This window comes from Drosophila suzukii (assembly GCF_043229965.1).
Source record: "Drosophila suzukii chromosome 2 unlocalized genomic scaffold, CBGP_Dsuzu_IsoJpt1.0 scf_2c, whole genome shotgun sequence".
NCBI classification, from domain to species: Eukaryota; Metazoa; Arthropoda; class Insecta; order Diptera; family Drosophilidae; genus Drosophila; species Drosophila suzukii.
In genome coordinates, this window is record NW_027255896.1 from 32074234 (window position 1) to 32094475 (window position 20242).

The 20242-nt window shown below is 40.4% G+C and overlaps 1 protein-coding gene across 1 annotated transcript in view; it reads left to right on the top strand.

Moving 5' to 3' along the window:
* B9d2 (B9 domain-containing protein 2) overlaps positions 1-18935 on the top strand; it is a 48905-nt gene extending 29970 nt beyond the window's left edge. Inside the window, exon 3 of the mRNA XM_070998812.1 lies at positions 18560-18935. Within this exon, the coding sequence (XP_070854913.1) occupies positions 18560-18653 (94 nt within the window). The 3' untranslated portion in view covers positions 18654-18935. The remainder of the gene's footprint in view (positions 1-18559) is intronic.
* Positions 18936-20242: the final 1307 nt, after the last annotated feature.

Genomic DNA, 20242 nt, shown 5'->3' on the forward strand with positions numbered 1-20242 from the left:
TGTCTTACAAAAAAACACAAGTATTAACTAATATTAAGGTAAAATAAATATTCCTAAAAAAAACATAGAAAATTAAGTAGTTTGCTACTGCTAACTATTTAATTGTTTATGTTTTTTCTTTTCTTATTAAAAAAAAACAAAAAACCAAAAAAAATATTTATTACATTTAACTTTATTTTATAAAAACTAAATAGGTATTATTGTAGTAAATTATTGAAAAAACTAAAAAACAAAAAAAAAGTATTAGTAGATTGTAGTAACATAAAATAAGTAATATATATTTTAATTTATTTGTATGTATGTATGGTACGGATAAACAAAATTTTCGGGGAACATGGAGTTTTCAAATTTGTACAAAGTTAGACAACTCAAGTCGACTCGAAGGTCCCCAAAATTGAATTTTGGTTTGAAAGACCCCGTTGCAAAGCAACGGCCTCCTCGTGGTGTTCCCTGGGTACCGATTTTAACATAGTAATCGGGAGCAAATTCGAGCGGCGAAAAACATACATAAAGGCATATTTATTTTAAAGTTTGGTTTCTGAGTAACGGGTATCTGATAGTCGAGGTACTCGACTATAGCGTTCTTCCTTGTTTGGGTGTGAAATCAACAATTTATTCGTTTCATATTGATACTAAAATCGTATCAAGTTGATCCTAAAAATGTCTTTCTTATACCCCGAATGAGTATCAAATTACTGCGAAATATTGTCAATGTGACCACATATTCTTACTAAAAAATGCCAATGCGTAGTGTCCTTTTGACACCAAAAAGTGTCAAATTGATATTTTCAAAAATATCAAAAGGACACCAGAATAGTGTCAATTAGATGTTCTTCGTATCAGAGATTTTTTGACACTCAATAGTATTACATTGACACCTAAATAATGGCATATTGATGACGATTTTTTTTGGGTGTATATGCAAACTCTGAAGCTGTTGAATAACGGCACTGATCTGACCCGCAAATTAGGCTCTGAGCCTCAGTTCTTGATTAGTTAATGCGGCCTGAATTAATGCTTCTATTTGTGCCGGTGTCTATGTCTTTTTCTGCTTGTGCCCGTGCCTTTTAATATCCGCGGGGATCTTGGACTAACTCCTCTTCACTATCACTTTTAAATTCGCTTTTAGTTTCCCTATAAGGGCCCGGAAAACTCATAGGGCCACTAACTGGTTGACACTAAAGACAAGTTATTGGGAGGAGGAGTGTTTTAATTCGACAAATGTAATTTTGTATGTTATAATGTTTGTATTAATAAGGGGGTGCTTGGGGTCCGAAAAACTTTATTCAGAGACGGCTAATATTAATTAACTTTATATGTAAGTCACATTTACAATTACTTTTTTTTAAACTGTATATGTTCGAATTTTGGGTAAATAATTTTTAGGGCCTATTATTTATTTTTTCCCTGTATATGCAATTGAAGCTGCATTACATTTGGTCAGCCCACTTACATTTTTTTGTGTCGTGGATTCGGTATTAAAGTTGGGTGCCAATTATATTTTAATTGTCAATCGCCGCAGTCCGTGAGGTGACGTAATCGCCGACGTGGCTGGCTGCTATGTTGTGGCGACTGGCGGAGATCTTCTTCTCCGCTTGTTACTGGAATACTCCTTGCGAGTTCAGCGCCGTTATATGTTGGGAGAACTTTTCTTCGTTGCTACTTGCCCTTAAGGCAAGACAGCGTTTGTTGAAGATAAATCTGTGCGTGGTGCGACTTTTATTACAATCAAATTCAAACTAAAACGTATCAAACTGTACGTAAGCTGTGCGCGGCCTGCAAGCCGACCGCTCGTCCAGCAAAGTGCTGACACTAGGAAAGACAGCATAACAGCATTATACCATAGAGTAATGAACTATATAGAGGCGCCAATTGCTCTGCCGCTCTCTTTAGATAATGAGGCTATGATGCCACCTAGGCGAAAAAAGCTTATTTCCCTTCTTTTTCAAAGTTCGATCGAACTTGTAATTCATTCCCACCTCATTCTACACCGCTCTTGCTCACTGTTTTGTTTTTGTTATTAATCGTAAACCCTATTGCTGTTGCTTCGCACCTAAGTAAGCTTTAAAATTGGCCTTGAATTGGCTCTTAGCAGAGGTTGGGCAGAGGGTGGGCAGAGGTTCGGGCAGAGCAATTGGCGCATCTATATAGTTCATTACTCTATGATTTAAGACAGTTTGAGCTGTCATAGAGTAATGAACTATATAGAGGCGCCAATTGCTCTGCCGCTCTCTTTAGATAATGAGGCTATGATGCAACCTAGGCGAAAAATGCTTGTTTCCCCTCTTTTTGACAAGTTCGATCGAACTTGTAATTCATTCCCACCTCATTCTGCACCGCTCTTGCTCACTGTTTTGTTTTTGTTTTTAATCGAAAATAAGTTAGCTTCAAACTTGGCCTTGAATTGGCTCTTAGCAGAGGTTGGGCAGAGGTTCGGGCAGAGCAATTGAAACCTCTATATAGATTCTTACTCTATGGAGCTGTTGAGGCCCGTGGTGGTGCTTAGGATATTTTATTACACCTCTTTTATTTTGGCTGATAATAAGCATCATTTGTTACAATTTCGTTCAAATGTTATGTCAAAAGCAAGATTTGTGGGGGCTTTTCAAAATAAAAACCCTCTAGTTTGGCGACAAATAAAAAATTAGGTTTAAAATGCGTTTAGTTTCTTAACTACAATGCTACAGATACGCGCTATACATTGTTAATATTGTTGAACATTGAAGAACTAAGAGCAGTACAAACAAGTGGCCAAAGGACAACAAGCAAGTGCTTGATACGCGCGGGCATATCTTTCATTTCGGGCAAATACGGTTCACGAGGAAGGTATATAGAACAAATAAGGACAGAACAAAACATAGATAAACTAAGACTGAAGGAAATGAGTTAAGAGTCTAGTTTTTAATACAGGGATAGGAGTTGAGAAACAAATTAAATGATAAAGGGTGCTGTAATTATTATAAAGAACGGGAAAGGGCTCGTGCTGACTTAAATTAAATGTACATCGTAGCAAGTTAATAGGATAGTAGTTTCGCAATAGTCTAATGGGAACATTGAAAGTTAGGCGGCTTACCAAATCTACAGAATCAATATTGCCTCTGATAAGATTATTAATAAAACAAGGAAGAACGCTATAGTCGAGTACCTCGACTATCAGATACCCGTTACTCAGCTAAATGGAGATATGCAAGCAGCAAAGCGAAATTAAAATGCGCCACCTACCGGCGGTATACAGATTTTAGCGTTATGGGCGTTAGAGTGGGCGTGGCAAATTTTTTTTGGATCAATCGATAGGTATTGACGAGACCAATACATTTCAGTTAAAATTTTTTATCTAACATGAAAATTGTGGGCGTCACAGGTTTTCGCGGTTTGTGGGCGTTGAAGTGGGCGTGGCAAACTTTTTTTCGGGTCAATCGATAGGTATTGATGAGAACATTACATTTCAGTTAAAATTTTTATTCTAGAATCAAAACTGTAGGAGCCACAGTTTTGGGCGGTTTGTGGGCGTTAGAGTGGGCGTGGCACTCTACTGAAACAAACTTGCGCTGCGTAAGAAGCTCAGGAATCTGCACGCCAAATCTCAATAGCCTAGCTCCCATAGTTTCCGAGATCTCAGCGTTCATCCGGACAGACGGACAGACGGACATGGCTAGATCGACTCGGCTAGGGATCCTTATCAAGAATATATATACTTTATGGGGTCGGAAACGCTTCCTTCTGCCTGTTACATACTTTCCGACGAATCTAGTATACCCTTTTACTCTACGAGTAACGGGTATAAATAGGCCCAAGCATAGTTCTACGATTTACTTGACTAGGCAAACTAATCAATAGCAATCTACTCTAGTACACGAGTAGAATGAATCTATTGTGTCCTTGTCATTCTGTAGTCACTTGTAATTCTTTTAATTTATTCCCTACTCCCTTTAATTTCACTCTCCTTGTTGCAACAACAAATGCGCCACCTAGCCACGCTCTTGAAACACTTAAACGGTCTTAGAAGGTCACACTTTTTTCTCTCAACTCTTTATTTTTGTTGACAGGTTTCTCTCCGTTACATTGATTTTATTTTACATTAAATATTAAAATTATTAATTCTCTCGACATGGCTATCCTGACTATCACACGTCCTCGTGTTCATGGCTTGGCATCACATCCTGCTAATCTGAAACAATTTCGAAGTTACTCATTTGCTTAAATCATAACTTTTTTTTTAACCCTTATTACACATCTTGTGTCTTCAAATGACAGTTTGTTTTACTAGTCAATGATTTCAACAAGTAACGATCACCTTCGAGTATTTCTATAACCACAAGCGGTCTTTTGAACTTGAATTTCGTTTAATGCCGCTCCTCTCTTCTTAGCAAGACATGATCGCCAATTCCATGTTTCAAAATTTTTATTTGATGAACAGAAGTCACGAAATTAACCACTATCAAAGCTCCTACCTTGATCTGCAATGATACGACTAGGAACCCCAAAAAGTGATATACTTGCCTTTACTGCGTTGATAAAATTTTCAGAATCCAAATTCAGAGTGTGATAAAGGAAAACATACTTGATAAATGAGTCTATTTGTACTACAATATATTCCTTCAAGTCATTTTTTCCGCTCAGGTTTCCACTAATATCAATAGGCATACCGTGCCAGGGAATTTCTACCTTGGGAATGGGTACAGTTCCCTTTGTACCTTGCCTGTTGAGGGCTTGCAGAGCTTACAGGCTAAATAGTTTTCCAGAAACTTTCTGACATACTTCGACATACTTTCAAACCAATATTGTTCATAGACCTCGTGCACATAATTAGTGACCGACCATTTAAAGGCTCTCTGAATCACTGGTAAGCAACGAGTCTTACCACTTCCCTGAATTTTGCGATACAACATTCCGGCTCTAATTTCATAAGTTTTAGCTCTGTCAACTTGCATGTCATCTCCATTTATTTGATTGATTCACGATATCAACTAAGTCCCTCTGCTGTTCAGCGATTATAAAATTATCCGTTATCACTGCCAAGTCAACGCGAACCTCAACTACTTTGTTTATCGATTTCGAGGCCTCTGGAATAGGATTTCGTGATAGGCAGTCTACGTGTGCCATTTGAATTTCCTTTCCATATTCTTCGCTAAAATCGAATGCCTGCAAGAACGCCCACCTTGGTGCGACTCGCTTTTAAGGAATTGCAGTCAGTATGGATGACGAACTTTCTACCATGCAGATAATGTCGAAAATGTTTTACAGCATTATACACGGCTAAAGTCTCTAGTTCATATGAATGATATTTTGATTTTGAAGCCGATGTACACTTGCTGAAATATTCGATCACCCTACACTTGCCGTCAACTCTGTGAAGAAGCATTGCACCGATCGAAAGCTCAGGGTTGAATATGGTCAGGAGGAAAGCTGTCAGGAACACATTCACAGAAAAAAGAGTTTAGGACACTATGAAATAGTTCCGTAGGTTTTTCAATATCCAAGCAACTATACTAATTTGTCCAGTTATATTGAGAAATCATGTTGTCGAGTTTATTATAGTCACATTTACGATAGCATCTATTTTTAGTTGGAGATAGAAAAGGAGAGAGGGTATCAACGCATGGAAAACAAATTGTGAGTTCCGATGTGGGTTGATATCGGTCTTCTGGCACAACTAGTCAGTCAATTCTAGATACCATGACTTCAGACGGATCTAAAACAAATACAAGATCTAATTGTCTGTTTAGTGATTTACATATAACGCTAACTTGCTGTAATGATAATTCTAACAGTCCGTCAACGAAGTCATGGTCAGATAAAGGGGTAGAGACAAGTGAGTCAGTGGAAGGGGACCAAGAAATGTCAGGGAGATTGAAATCACCCAAAAAAATCAAAAGATCCCTTTCGGAAAGATGAGATAGAACAGTTTTTATTGCAGACAAATGTTGCTCATAAATTGTTAAGTCGGATCCAGGTGGAATATAAGAACATGTTAAAAAAATAGAAAAAGATGGCTGAGAAACTTTCTCACCAACTAATTCTATATTATTGGTGTTAAAAAGTATTGTCTCTCCGATGTTCAAATAGAGGTAACGGCAATCAGCAGCCCACCTCCCTACGAAGAGAGCGATTAGTTCTATACGTCAGAGTCAGATATCCCTGTTTCACAATGTCTTCAGAAAAAGCAGAGGAGTCAGCATAAAGCCTAGATAGCTTCATGTTAAGTCCCGTAATATTTTGATTGGCAAAATATAATCTGCTCAGTTTTTTTTGGGACAGGTACTACCGTGTAAGGCCTATTATTAGTTAACCGTCTGTTGGGAAGAAATTTTTTAATCACCAATTCATCATCAAGCCAAAAACTTTTAGAATTTAGTACATTTATCAGTTTGCACTCGTGTTAGTACACCACAGTTATGTCTACCTTCATCTTCTTCGTCGCTCATACCCTCGTATTTACTGGATGATGAACTTGTTTCACAGTTTGATCTTTGCCTTTAAGGCTGAGCACCCAAATGTAATATATTTTTATTTAATATGATATTGGTGTTATAAAGTATTGTAATTGTGTTTAATATGTTCTTATTAACCCTCCGCGACATATAATGACTTTTCGACTTGTTTCTGTATACTCGGGACTTAATTTAGCCGAACAATATGCAGCAACTGGCAACTTTTTTCGACTTAACGATTCGACTGCTTCATTCTGACTGAGTGGTTATCTTCTAATCATCTGTGTGGGGCTGCCAATTAGATCCAAATAATTTCTTCCTTACGTTAATATCAGCTCCCATTTGTAGAATATGTTCTATTTTTATACCCGTTACTCGTAGAGTAAAAGGGTATACTAGATTCGTCGGAAAGTATGTAACAGGCAGAAGGAAGCGTTTCCGACCCCATAAAGTATACATATTCTTGATTAGGATCACTAGCCGAGTCGATCTAGCCATGTCCGTATGTCCGTCCGTCTGTCCGTCTATCCGTATGAACGCTGAGATCTCGGAAACTATACAAGCTACAATACTGGGATTAGGCATGCAGATTCCTGAGATTCCTGCGCAGTTTGTTTCAGCAGAGTGCCACGCCCACTCTAACGCCCACAAACCGACCAAAACTGTGGCTCCTACAGTTTTGATGCTAGAATAAAAATTTTAACTGAAACGTATTGTTCTCGTCAATACCTATCGATTGACCCAAAAAAAAGATTGCCACGCCCACTCTAACGCCCAAGGCTGTGGCACCCACAATTTTCATGCTAGAAAAAAAATTTTAACTGAAATGTATTGGTCTCGTCAATACCTATCGATTGATCAAAAAAAATTTGCCACGCTTACTCTAACGCCCATAACGCTTAAATCTGTCTATCGCCGGTAGGTGGCGCATTTCAATCTCACTTTGCTGCTTGCATACCTGCATTTCCCTTTGGTCCCATTAGCTGAGTAACGGGTATCTGATAGTCGAGGTACTCAACTATAGCGTTCTTCCTTGTTAAAATATGGTTTCTTGGAACTAAGAATCGTAAAAAATCGACCTAACTGGTCTAACGTCTGCGGATTATACATATGTTGTGATGGCTTTAAGCCGCAAGTGTGGGTTCAGTCCGACGGTGAGGCGGTAAGTTTATGCGGTCTTTATTTTTTATACCCGTTACTCATAGAGTAAAAATGTACTAGATTCGTCGGACAGTGTGTAAGATGTGGAAGGAAGCGCTTCCGACCCTTTAAAGTATATACATTCTTGATTAAGATCACTAGCCGAGTTGCTCTAGTCATGTCCGTACACCTGTCTATTAGTCTGCCTGTTTGTCGGTCTTTTTGTTTGGATTGCCTTTCGCTCTTTGTGTTTTCTGTGTCCATACTGACCTCCAGTCTATTCACATGTTTTCAGTGTAAAAAGCACTAAAAGACAAAAAAATTACCGAATAACCGTGCCCGTAAAATTGGCGGTTAAAACTTTCCAGCGCTGTAAAGATTTATTTATGTCTTTTAACTGATGTGTTTTGGCTTAATCAATGCCTATCGATTGTCCCAAAAAACTTTTCCACGCCCACAAACCTACTATAATGTTTTTTATGCATGTGTGTCTAAATAGAAGTATTTTATTTTATTTTTTTTTTTTCATTCGACCCAATACTTTTTTGAACTAATAATGGAAACACTTAGATTTAAGTATACATATTACATCTAAAAATTTGCTAAGCAAATATATGTACCTTAATATTGTGGGTGTCAGTATTTTCGGCTAAGTTGGCATTCCTAGTTAAGACATTACCGATGGTAATTAACATAAATAGCCCAGATGCAACCCTTCAGTAGCAAGGATCCGATCCTCGCTAGAATACCAAAAATACCAGTTTTATGGATTTTGGGGCTTTGTGCATCCTACATCCACTCTAGACGCCATGATTTCCTCCTCTTTGTCGCAAGCTTCTCCCGAGATCGGTTCGTTCCCTGCAAAAAGTGCTATAATTTTCAAACCCGTTCGCATCCACACATCCGCGTGTGAAATTCTAGAAATTTTGGTTGAGCAGTACGACCTGTTATCACTCCCAATATTGGTGGTAAGATTATTCGACGATATATTGAAAAAATCTAATTGTAATTCCCGGAAAACAGCAGTGACCAGAGACACGTGCAAATTCTCGGAATTGACGGAAGTTTTACAGTCCTCCCTCTGCGCACAGCGCAGCGTGCAGCGATTCATCAGCGGAACCATACTTTTCTTTAGCGCCAGGCCATAATCGCCATTTGGGATTCTTATACCGCACACCGCGTGAAAGGAATCTGTCTTCTTTGCCACACCTGAATTAATTTCATCATCGGCAAACCATAAGCGGCTTCAAGGATCGCCGCAGTCAACCCGCGTGAGGTTTTGACCTTGCCAAGTCCGCACGACGATCTACAAGTCAGATCACGTTGCAGTTCGGGCGAAAAACGCACCGGCGCCGATTCGGCGTAATTCGGGCAAGACAGCGGAGGCGGACGCCGCATCCCAATTGGAATTTCAGTTCCAATTCTGGTTTTCAGTTATTTTGGCCGGGACTGCCAACTCGTTTTTGTATCGCTAAAGCGATTGTAGTTTAATTTTCATATTCTAAATATTTGTACGACGAGTTTCTAATTTAATTTACGATTCCTATTTAGCTTTTATACTTGCGTGTGTGCTTACGACATAGTATGACATATATACACCTAAATTAAATTATTCTACAGCGCACATCGATCGTCATCAGGCCTGCTGACTTCGTTGGAGAGTTCGTAAGTACGGCATAGCCGTAAATCATTTACATTCCTACATATATATTCATTCTTGTCTGAGCCCGCGCACTTTTGGTACCAATATATACATGTAATTTTTCCACATTCGCGTATTAATATAAATATTAAATAAGAATCGTTTGCACTTATATAATTTAACGTAATCCGCCTAAGTGATTTCCTGTAATTTTTGAATAAGCTTGCCGCATATCGATAAAATATGTAATCAGTTTCGTAATAATTTAACGTAAACAAAATATCCATTTCTTTTCCTATTTGATAATCTTGTACTGACACTCGATCATATAGAGAGTCTTTTGGCGTAAAGAACGCTTAGTCTTAAGGCTTTAGTGTTAGGGTTTGTAGTATTAAGAACCATGAACCATATTATCGTATTTGCCGTATTAAATGAAATTTAAGATGAATTAATTTGTGATCTTTTGAGGGCACCTTAGAGGATGTAGCGCAGCGGTTGTTTTAAGGGTGGAGTCTAATGAGACTTCACAGGTAGGGTGGGTATAGAAGGTGGCCAATAACATCTGGGCCTCCGTCTTCGATAGGTACAGTCTCTCATCCGAATCTTAGCCGATGGGTTAAAAATCCTTATCGTTACCGTCTCTCTGTCTACTATTGTTAGTTCTGTGACACTCTTGTTTCATCTTAACACAAACCCACACCCATCTCCCTGAGCAGGCCGGTCAAAGCGTAGACAGAGGTGTTAGGGTGGACAACGCTCATAGAGTGTGTTCGTTGCTGATCAGGCATCTGTCGTTTGACAGCCGAGCTTCCCGAAAATATTTCAATCCATCCATTTTTGTTAAATTTTAGTTTCAGTTAGTATTTCATTTTTGACTTGGATTTGATGGTACTCTGGATAGATTCGGAGCCATACCAGCAGAAATGTTATACTTTTGTTACATGTTTTTCTATCAGTTCGGTCATACTCGTACATTATAATTAAAAACATTCCATTTCGATTATTTGATACTTCGGAATTTTAGTTCTGATTTAAGGTCGGTTCTTTACCAAGTTTTCAGTTTTCAAGCCACATCTTCTATCCTATTAAAATCGAGATTTGTTCTAGCTGGAAAAATTCGGCTAGTCCCTCTTTTGATTGGTTAGACCTCAAAATACTATTTTTATATAATTAATTTCGCAAACATTTTCAGTTAATAATTAGTACCTATCGAACGAAAATCAACCTGCTGCTACATTACTCCTCAGGATAAGCCCCTCTTATTTTTATGATACTACCGCATTCCGTATTTCTCAAGGATCTTTCTCGTCTTGTCATTGTTGAATGATTATCGTAAACTTCTATCGCATATCGTACATTTCTATCGCATATCGTATATTTCTATCGCATATCGTATATCTTCCATTTCTCTTTTTAAGCTTTCGAGTTTAGTTAGTTGTTTAGTTAGGTTTGAAATCGTTTAAAAATGTCGGTTAGGCACAGCAACGAGAACCTAGTTTCTCTAGGTGATGATGACTCAGTGACGTGCATGCTCTGCAACGCAGTAGTTTTCGAATTGGATTTAATTGAAACTGCTTGTAAACATTGCTTTCATAAGGCTTGTCTACAAAACTGGCTGCAGGAAAACAACACTTGTCCAACATGTTCTCAATCATGTTCTCAGTCCCAGACGGTATCTAATCCGAATTCCGGTATGCAAAATCGAATGATGACCAGATCTAGGTCTCGTAACGCCGATAATCAGAACAATATTATCGTCTCTCAGAATGGCAACTCGAATCCCCAGCAAGACAATAGGCAAACTGATGACTCAGATGTAACCGAAGACCCAGATCAGCAAAGTCTTGCGAATCAAATGCGAGCATTTCAAAAAAGCATGTTAGAGAACCAGAGAACATTTCATGTAACCATGACAGATACAATCACAGAAAAAACAAGGAAGAACGCTATAGTCGAGTACCTCGACTATCAGATACCCGTTACTCAAAGGGAAATGGAGATATGCAAGCAGCAAAGCGAGATTAAAATGCGCCACCTACCAGCGGTAGACAGATTTAAGCGTTATGGGCGTTACAGTGGGCGTGGAAAATTTATTTTTGGATCAATCGATAGGTATTGACGACACCAATACATTTCAGTTAAAATTTTTTATCTAGCATGCAAATTGTGGGCGTCACAGGTTTTCGCGGTTTGTGGGCGTTTAAGTGGGCGTGGCAAATTTTTTTTTTAGGTCAATCGATAGGTATTGATGAGAACAATACATTTCGGTTAAAATTTGGCAGTCTACTGAAACAAACTTGCGCTGCGTAAGAAGCTCAGGAATCTTTACGTCAAATCTCAATAGCCTAGCCCTCATAGTTTCCGAGATCTCAGCGTTCATCCGGACAGACAGACGGACAGACGGACAGACGGGCAGACGGACATGGCTAGATCGACTCGGCTAGTGATCCTGATCAAGAATATATATACTTTATGGGGTCGGAAACGCTTCCTTCTGCCTGTTACATACTTTCCGACGAATCTAGTATACCCTTTTACTCTACGAGTAACGGGTATAATGACTCAGATGTTTAGCCAATTAAATAGGTCTACGTTTGTGGATAACAATACGCATCACGAATTCCATAACAATTCAGGACAAGTCGATTTCCAGAACAATCAGGGTCAAAATAGTCAGCGAGTTAGGAACTCTCCGGATGTACGAAGCGATCGCAGCGATCTTTCTTTGGATCGTCCTGACAGAATTTCAAATGTGATTTCCAACTGGCGAATCAGATTCAGTGGGTCAGCTGACGACATCGCAGTTGAGGATTTTATATATTGAGTAAACTGTCTCACTACACAAAGCCTAAACGGAAATTTCGATTTGTTGTCGCAGTTTGCAAATTTGCTATTTGCAGGTCCTGCTCTATCTTTTTACTGGCGTGTTCATAGGTCGGTAGATGACATGAACTGGCATGTACTATGCAGACGCTTAAAGGAAAGGTACTCAGATCAGAGATCAGACCGTAATATATAAAAAGTGCCATGCGTCGTCGTAAGCAGGGTTCAAACGAAAGTTTTGACGACTTTCTAGACGCAATGCTTATCATAGCTAATTCCCTCCGAGAGCCCATGCATGATAGTGAGCTAGCCAGCGAAGTGCGCCACAATCTTAAGCCAGACTTGAAACTTGAGTTACTGCATGTTGACACCCCTTCTTCGGAAGCTTTGCGTAAGGCGTGTCACCGCCACGAAGAATTTTATCGTAGCACTCGATCGAAGCCAATTCAACGCCCTAATGTAACAAAACGGTAGGTCAACACAATTCTTCACGAATACGACTCTGAAGATCAGTCCGAAGACGAAGCCGATGTCGAGGGCGAAGTCTGCGCAATTAAGCCTGCAGACAAATTTATATGTTGGAACTGTGATGGAACAGGTCACAGGTACCATGATTGTCTAAAACCTCGCCGTATTTTCTGTTACGGTTGCGGCATACCCGATGTATATAAACCAAATAGTGCAAAATGTAAATCGGTATCGGAAAACTTCAAGCAGGACATTTGCAAAATGAATGTCCGCCGTTAACCTTGGATATTCTTAGTACTCCGGATGCTGCGGCAACGGATAATTTACCTGATTTGTCTACTCCCAAACCTGATGAACCGACTACTAAAGCGTTCAATCCATATCACCTGTGCTTGCAAGAGTATCTTAAACGAAGGCTTAAACCTGTTAGTGTCAATTCTATCTTTGCTTACAAACGTCGTTCTACCTTGCGTATACGTAAATTCTGGATGCGCAAACGAGCTTTTAACCATTGCATTATCTCATCAATCATCCACAAAAAGAATGACATCCGGCCTTTCACAATGGTGCAGATATTCGGCCTCGAATATTCAGCTCTCTTAGACAGCGGAGCCAACAAAAGTGTCGTTGGTGGAAAGCTTGCCCAACAAATAATATCTAACAAACTGTATAACAAATTCAAAAGCGTAGTCCGTACTGCAGACGGCCAAACATAATCCGTGGCTGGCACAATCTCCATTCCCTTGCCGTACAACTCTATAGATTCAAAATTTGAATTCTTAATAGTACCCTCTATTCAACACAGCGTGATATGCGGCATGGATTTCTGGGAAACCTTTGGCATTTCCATCCAACTTTCGTTTTCAGTTAACGAAATTGAATACAAACCCGAGGACGACCCCTCACACATCTACCGCGAAACCAATCAAACAAAGGTTTTATCCTTTATCGCCAGCTAAGGAAAAGCTTTTGTGTGTCGAAATCGATCGCGTGATTGAAATGGACGTCATAGAAGAGGCACCATCATCGCCTTGGTCTTCTCCGGTTACCTTGCACGTCGATGCGAGGAAACTTAATGCAGTTACCATTAAGGATTCTTATCCGATTCCTATTATGGAAGGTCTGCTTAGTCGTCTCCCGCCAGTGCATTGCATTTCTAAAATAGATCTCAAGGATGCGTTTTGGCAAATTTGCCTAGATCAAGAGTCCCGTGCAAAGACAGCGTTCACGATACCGAACCGTCCGCTGTACCAATTCAAAAGGATGCCATTTGGTTTGACCAACGCACCGCAAACCATGTGCCGTTTAATGGACCTTGTAATACCGTATCAGCTGAAGCCGCACGTTCTAGTCTACCTTGATGACCTTTTGGTGTTGTCAAACAGCTTCGAAGACCATCTTCTACATCTTTCTGAGGTAGCCACCCAGCTGAGAAAAGCAGAATCGACAATTAACGTCCAGAAAAGTCAGTTCTGTCTGAAACGGGTAGATTACTTGGGATATTTGGTTGGAGAAGGAACACTTCAAGTGAATCCAAACAAGATTAGCGCTGTCAGTGAATTCCCGATACCAAAAACTCAGAAACAGCTGAGAAGATTTCTTGGTATGACTGGTTGGTACCAGCGCTTCATTTCCAACTATTCCTCAGTCATATTCCACCTAACAGAGTTGCTACGTGGCAAAGACTCTCAATGAAATTAACATGCTCAATAGGCCTTTGAGAACATCAAAGCCAAGTTATGTTCTGCCCCATGTCTCGTTCACACCGATTATGAGAAACCATTCATTCTTCACTGCGATACCTCACTTCATGGTGTTGGTGCAGTTCTGTCCCAATGTGACCAATCTGGTTTTGAACGACCAAAAAACTTAACAAAGCCCAACGTAACTATACAGTTACAGAACTTGAATGCATGGCTGTAGTCTTGGCAATAAAAAAGTTCAGGATGTATATTGATGGACATTCTTTCAAAGTAGTCACTGACCACTCCAGTTTGCGTTGGCTTATGAATCAATCTGATTTAAGCGGTAGACTGGCCAGATGGGCTATCAAACTTCAGGGTTACTCCTTTGAAATCGAGCATCGTAAAGGATGTGAAAATGTTGTGGCGGATGCTCTATCCCGTGCTTTCGAGGACGTGGAAGTTGCTGCGCTGGATTTTGAAGTTCACCCTGAAATCGATCTTGCATCAGATGCTTTCCAATCGGAAGAATATTCTGCACTCCGGAACAAATTCTCGTCCTCACAGCTACCTGATTTCCAAGTAGTCGACGACTTGATCTATCACCGTGCAGCATTTCCCAATTCAATTGACACTTCACCAGACGATTGCTGGAAATTGTTCGTACCCGAATCGTTACGCCAAAGCGTAATTAGTGCCGCCCATGACCAACCATCATCTGCGCATTGTGGAATGACCAAATGCCTAGAGCGCATTCGCCGCCGCTTTTACTGGCCAAACATGGTAATCAACTTGCGGGACTACATACGCAACTGCGAGACGTGCCTCACTACAAAGCATCCTACGCGTTCCTTGAAACCACCTATGGGCGCTCAAGTGCATAGCGAAAGGATATTTCAACGACTCTATCTGGATTTTATTGGCCCATTTCCGCGTTCCAAGTCTGGAAACATAGGCATATTGATTATCCTGGATCACTTTTCAAAATTCACTTTTCTAAATCCAGTGAAAAAGTTCACCACTAAAGTGATAATCAGTATACTGCAGGATGAAATCTTTCCCTGATTTGGTGTGCCCGAGACAGTCGTGAGTGACAACGGCACTCAGTTTAAAAGCCGTGACTTCTCTGACTTCCTCTCGAAATATGGCGTGCGCCACATGTTCACAGGTGCCTATGCTCCGCAGTCCAACGCAGCGGAAAGAGTCAACCGTTCAATCAACGCGGCTTTAAGAGCTTACATTCGTTCGGACCAGCGTGAATGGGATGTTTTCCTCAGCAGCATGAATTGCTCACTTCGTACTTTCCTTCATCAGTCTATCAGTGTATCACCGTACCAAGTTGATTTTGGGCAACATATGATCTCACACGGCCAGGACTATAAACTGTTGCGCAAGTTGGGTTTACTCGCCGAAGGTGATGTCAACCTTTCAAGGACTGACGAGTGTCAGAAAATTCGTGCAAGCATCCATAAACATCTGAGCAAAGCTTATGAGACGAACCAGCGCACATATAACCTACGTACGAGGCCTAGATCGTTCGAAGTAGGTCAAAAGGCGACAAAACGGAACTTTGCGCTGAGCAACGCTGCCAATCATTTCAACGCAAAGCTAGCACCAGTCGGAACAAAAGCGAGAGTTAAGGAGAAACTTGGTCAATCATTATATGTTCTGGAAGAAATGAACGGCAAAGAGCTTGGTAAATTCCATGCCAAGGACATCTGGTGATCCCTCCTGACTCCTTTTTTTTATTATTAGTCACAGGGACTAAAAATCCAAACTGTGGTTGTGGGAGTCAGTATTTCCGGCTAAGTTGGAATTCCTAGTTAAGACATTACCAATGGTAATTAACATAAATAGCCCAGATGCAACCCTTCAGTAGCAAGGATCCGATCCTCGCTAGAATACCAAAAATACCAGTTTTATGGATTTTGGGGATTTTGTGCATCCTACATCCACTCTAGACGCCATGATTTCCTCCTCTTTGTCGCAAGCTTCTCCCGAGATCGGTTTGTTCCCTGCAAAAAGTGCTATAATTTTCAAACCCGTTTGCATCCACACATCCGCGTGTGAAATTCTAGAAATTTTGGTTGAGCAGTACGCCCTTTTATCACTCCCAATATTGGTGGTAAGATTATTCGACGATATATTGAAAAAATCTAATTGTAATTCCCGGAAAAAAGCAGTGACCAGAGACACGTGCAAATTCTCGGAATTGACGGAAGTTTTACAGTCCTCCCTCTGCGCACAGCAAGGAGCAGGTGCCGCGTGCAGCGATTCATCAGCGGAACCATACTTTTCTTCAGCGCCAGGCCATAATCGCCATTTGGGATTCTTATACCGCACACCGCGTGAAAGGAATCTGTCTTCTTTGCCACACCTGAATTAATTTCATCATCGGCAAACCATAAGCGGCTTCAAGGATCGCCGCAGTCAACCCGCGTGAGGTTTTGACCTTGCCAAGTCCGCACGACGATCTACAAGTCAGATCACGTTGCAGTTCGGGCGAAAAACGCACCGGCGCCGATTCGGCGTAATTCGGGCAAGACAGCGGAGGCGGACGCCGCATCCCAATTGGAATTTCAGTTCCAATTCTGGTTTCCAGTTATTTTGGCCGGGACTGCCAACTCGTTTTTGTATCGCTAAAGCGATTGTAGTTTAATTTTCATATTCTAAATATTTGTACGACGAGTTTCTAATTTAATTTACGATTCCTATTTAGCTTTTATACTTGCGTGTGTGCTTACGACATAGTATGACATATATACACCTAAATTAAATTATTCTACAGCGCACATCGATCGTCATCAGGCCTGCTGACTTCGTTGGAGAGTTCGTAAGTACGGCATAGCCGTAAATCATTTACATTCCTACATATATATTCATTCTTGTCTGAGCCCGCGCACTTTTGGTACCAATATATACATGTAATTTTTCCACATTCGCGTATTAATATAAATATTAAATAAGAATCGTTTGCACTTATATAATTTAACGTAATCCGCCTAAGTGATTTCCTGTAGTTTTTGAATAAGCTTGCCGCATATCGATAAAATATGTAATCAGTTTCGTAATAATTTAACGTAAACAAAATATCCATTTCTTTTCCTATTTGATAATCTTGTACTGACACTCGATCATATAGAGAGTCTTTTGGCGTAAAGAACGCTTAGTCTTAAGGCTTTAGTGTTAGGATTTGTAGTATTAAGAACCATGAACCATATTATCGTATTTGCCGTATTAAATGAAATTTAAGATGAATTAATTTGTGATCTTTTGAGGGCACCTTAGAGGATGTAGCGCAGCGGTTGTTTTAAGGGTGGAGTCTAATGAGACTTCACAGGTAGGGTGGGTATAGAAGGTGGCCAATAACATCTGGGCCTCCGTCTTCGATAGGTACAGTCTCTCGTCCGAATCTTAGCCGATGGGTTAAAAATCCTTATCGTTACCGTCTCTCTGTCTACTATTGTTAGTTCTGTGACACTCTTGTTTCATCTTAACACAAACCCACACCCATCTCCCTGAGCAGGCCGGTCAAAGCGTAGACAGAGGTGTTAGGGTGGACAACGCTCATAGAGTGTGTTCGTTACAATATACATGTTCTTAATATATTTTAAGTATTCCTCTCTCTTTCCTAGCGCTTTCAGAAACATAAGCACGTCCAGAAAAATTAGAACGATAAGCGCAGCCGGCGCTAAAAGAGGGCAGAGTGCGCGGCTAAATTATTCTATTAAATAATGAACAGTATAAACTATTTGTCCTTTTCCTTTTTGTCTCGCTCGGTCCTTCACCTAATGGTATGGGGGGTTGATTTTCACTCTTTGCATTTCCTCTTGCCACAATGACCTGCCGTGCATTCACATGCGCCAAAAAGATATAGAAGATCGTAATTCATTGTCACTAAAAGGCAATAAAAAACCTTACGGCGCTGCAAACATTTCTGTTATGTACTCCGGCTACGACTTACTCTCGTATGTCGAAACGGTTGCCCTTGTGTCCAATGCGAGTTTTCCAGGTGTCTACCAATTTTAAAGCGGTCATATTATCGTTAATAAACTTATCAGTTTTCGATTAAAAGCTGAGTATCTGTTATCTAATAGTCGAGACACTCGTTTTTTAGGCATACCTTTAAATCTATACCCTGATCAAAAAAAAATTTTAGTTAAGCGTTTAATCCCACCACTTGAAATAACATCAGCATTGGTCAATATTACGAACCAAATTTGTTTGTGTGTTTTTCCAATATACGAATTTTAATTATGTTTTTCTTTTAACAGGGCAGTAGCGGATAGTTTATTTATAAAATTGCAAAAAAAAGCAAGCTTGATATGTTCCCAATAATAATTTCTGCTTATATTTTCTAAAATTTCTTCTAGTTACAAGCTGCAAACCCTGAGTTCTGGAAAGGTCATTGTTGAACTTAACTTAATTTTTCGGAAATTCGACGAATACGGTGTAGAGTTCAAGTAGCAATGAAAGCAATGTTAGTTCTAGCCATGTGGTGGACCACATACCAAACATATTCCAGTAAAATTGGAACTTCGCTTAACTACAATAACACAGAATCACTGACCCCGACCACTTCCACGGAATCCTTTGCCACTACATTTTCTGCCAGCAGTGAAGCGGTCAGCTCCATCAGTCAATTGTCGGAGGCGACCAGCACACCTGGAAAAAAGTTTTCTTCTCGCCTACAACAGAATCCATCCACTTCACTGGATTCCCATGCGGATGCGCAACCTTTGAACGCCAACCGAGCACCTACCCCGGAGCCACTTTCAAATGTCTTTATTACTACTCTGTGCTTCTGTGCTTCTTTCGCAGCAACACGAAACCCTTTAAGGCTCAGCCGCAGAATAGCAATTTCAATTCATTCAGCGTTCAATTCGGCGTTGTAAATGGGGAGATTAGTTAGGAGCCTACGAATCGCTTTCCCGATCATCTCCAACACACTAAAAATTCGGAGAGCCGCTACAACTAGGGCCGCCAGAGACCAGACAATTGACTTTTTTCGAGATGCCCGTCGCCTACGAAAGCCCCCAGTTTTAGCATCCAATCAGAAGCATCTGCAAGATTATAGGCTCTTCCCAGCTGCAAGAGAGTCTCTAGAGCATATTCAATCTAACTTTCACCTATGAGCTGCTACCCAGGCCCCACGATCTAGAGGAGCAGGAAGTGAAAGGACTGATCGTTCAAATCTGTCAGAAAGGAGATGATAAGTCATTACATAGCATGGAGCGGCGAAAGGGCGCTCAACTGGATATAATAGTGAATAAAATTGTTCTGCTTCTGTTTCACAATTTAACGCATATCATTGAGGCTAGATTTTTATTAGTGGAGGTTGTGACGGCGATTCCGACGCCGCCAAAATTATTCCCAATCCCCACGGAGGGAAGGAGGAAATACGATTCTTCTGTTATTGTTATTATTGTTATTCCTTTTGATTTTTTATTAGCTTTAAGAAAAAACAATGTGTTAAATAATTAGTATAATAAGCATACGCGCAAACAAACATAAACCGAACGACTTAAACGGAACGCAAAGCCCACCTCAGCGACTGCGCGGTCGACGACAACGGAGAGCGAGAGGGAATATCGAAAAGCGAGCTTGGCAGAGCAGAGGAGTTGCTGTAGCCAAACGGAGAAAAGAGAGTCTCGAACTTGCCGAGAAGTTCACCACTGCGACTGCGTGGTGAGAAAATGGTGAGATCGGAAAGGCCAAGGGCAGGAGAACGAAAAAAACTGAAGGAGCTCAGGGGATTGACACGCGAACATCGGATCCGGATAGACCTACTTAGGGAGACGAGATAAGTGGCAATTAGGCAGGTTTTTGTAGTCGGTAAGCGAAACGGTATAGTCGTGCACGATTTTTACTGGTGCAGCGAGAAACGCGATTAGAACAAAAAAAAACTGTAGACAGAGATTTGAGTTTTCGAGACGAGAAGGCGAGAGAAGCCAACGGTGAGTAAAGACAAATTTAGAAGAAAAATAAAAAGACAAATGATAATAACCTTAACCCGAGAATCGATCAAACGTAATGGAACCGTAAGCCCTATGCGT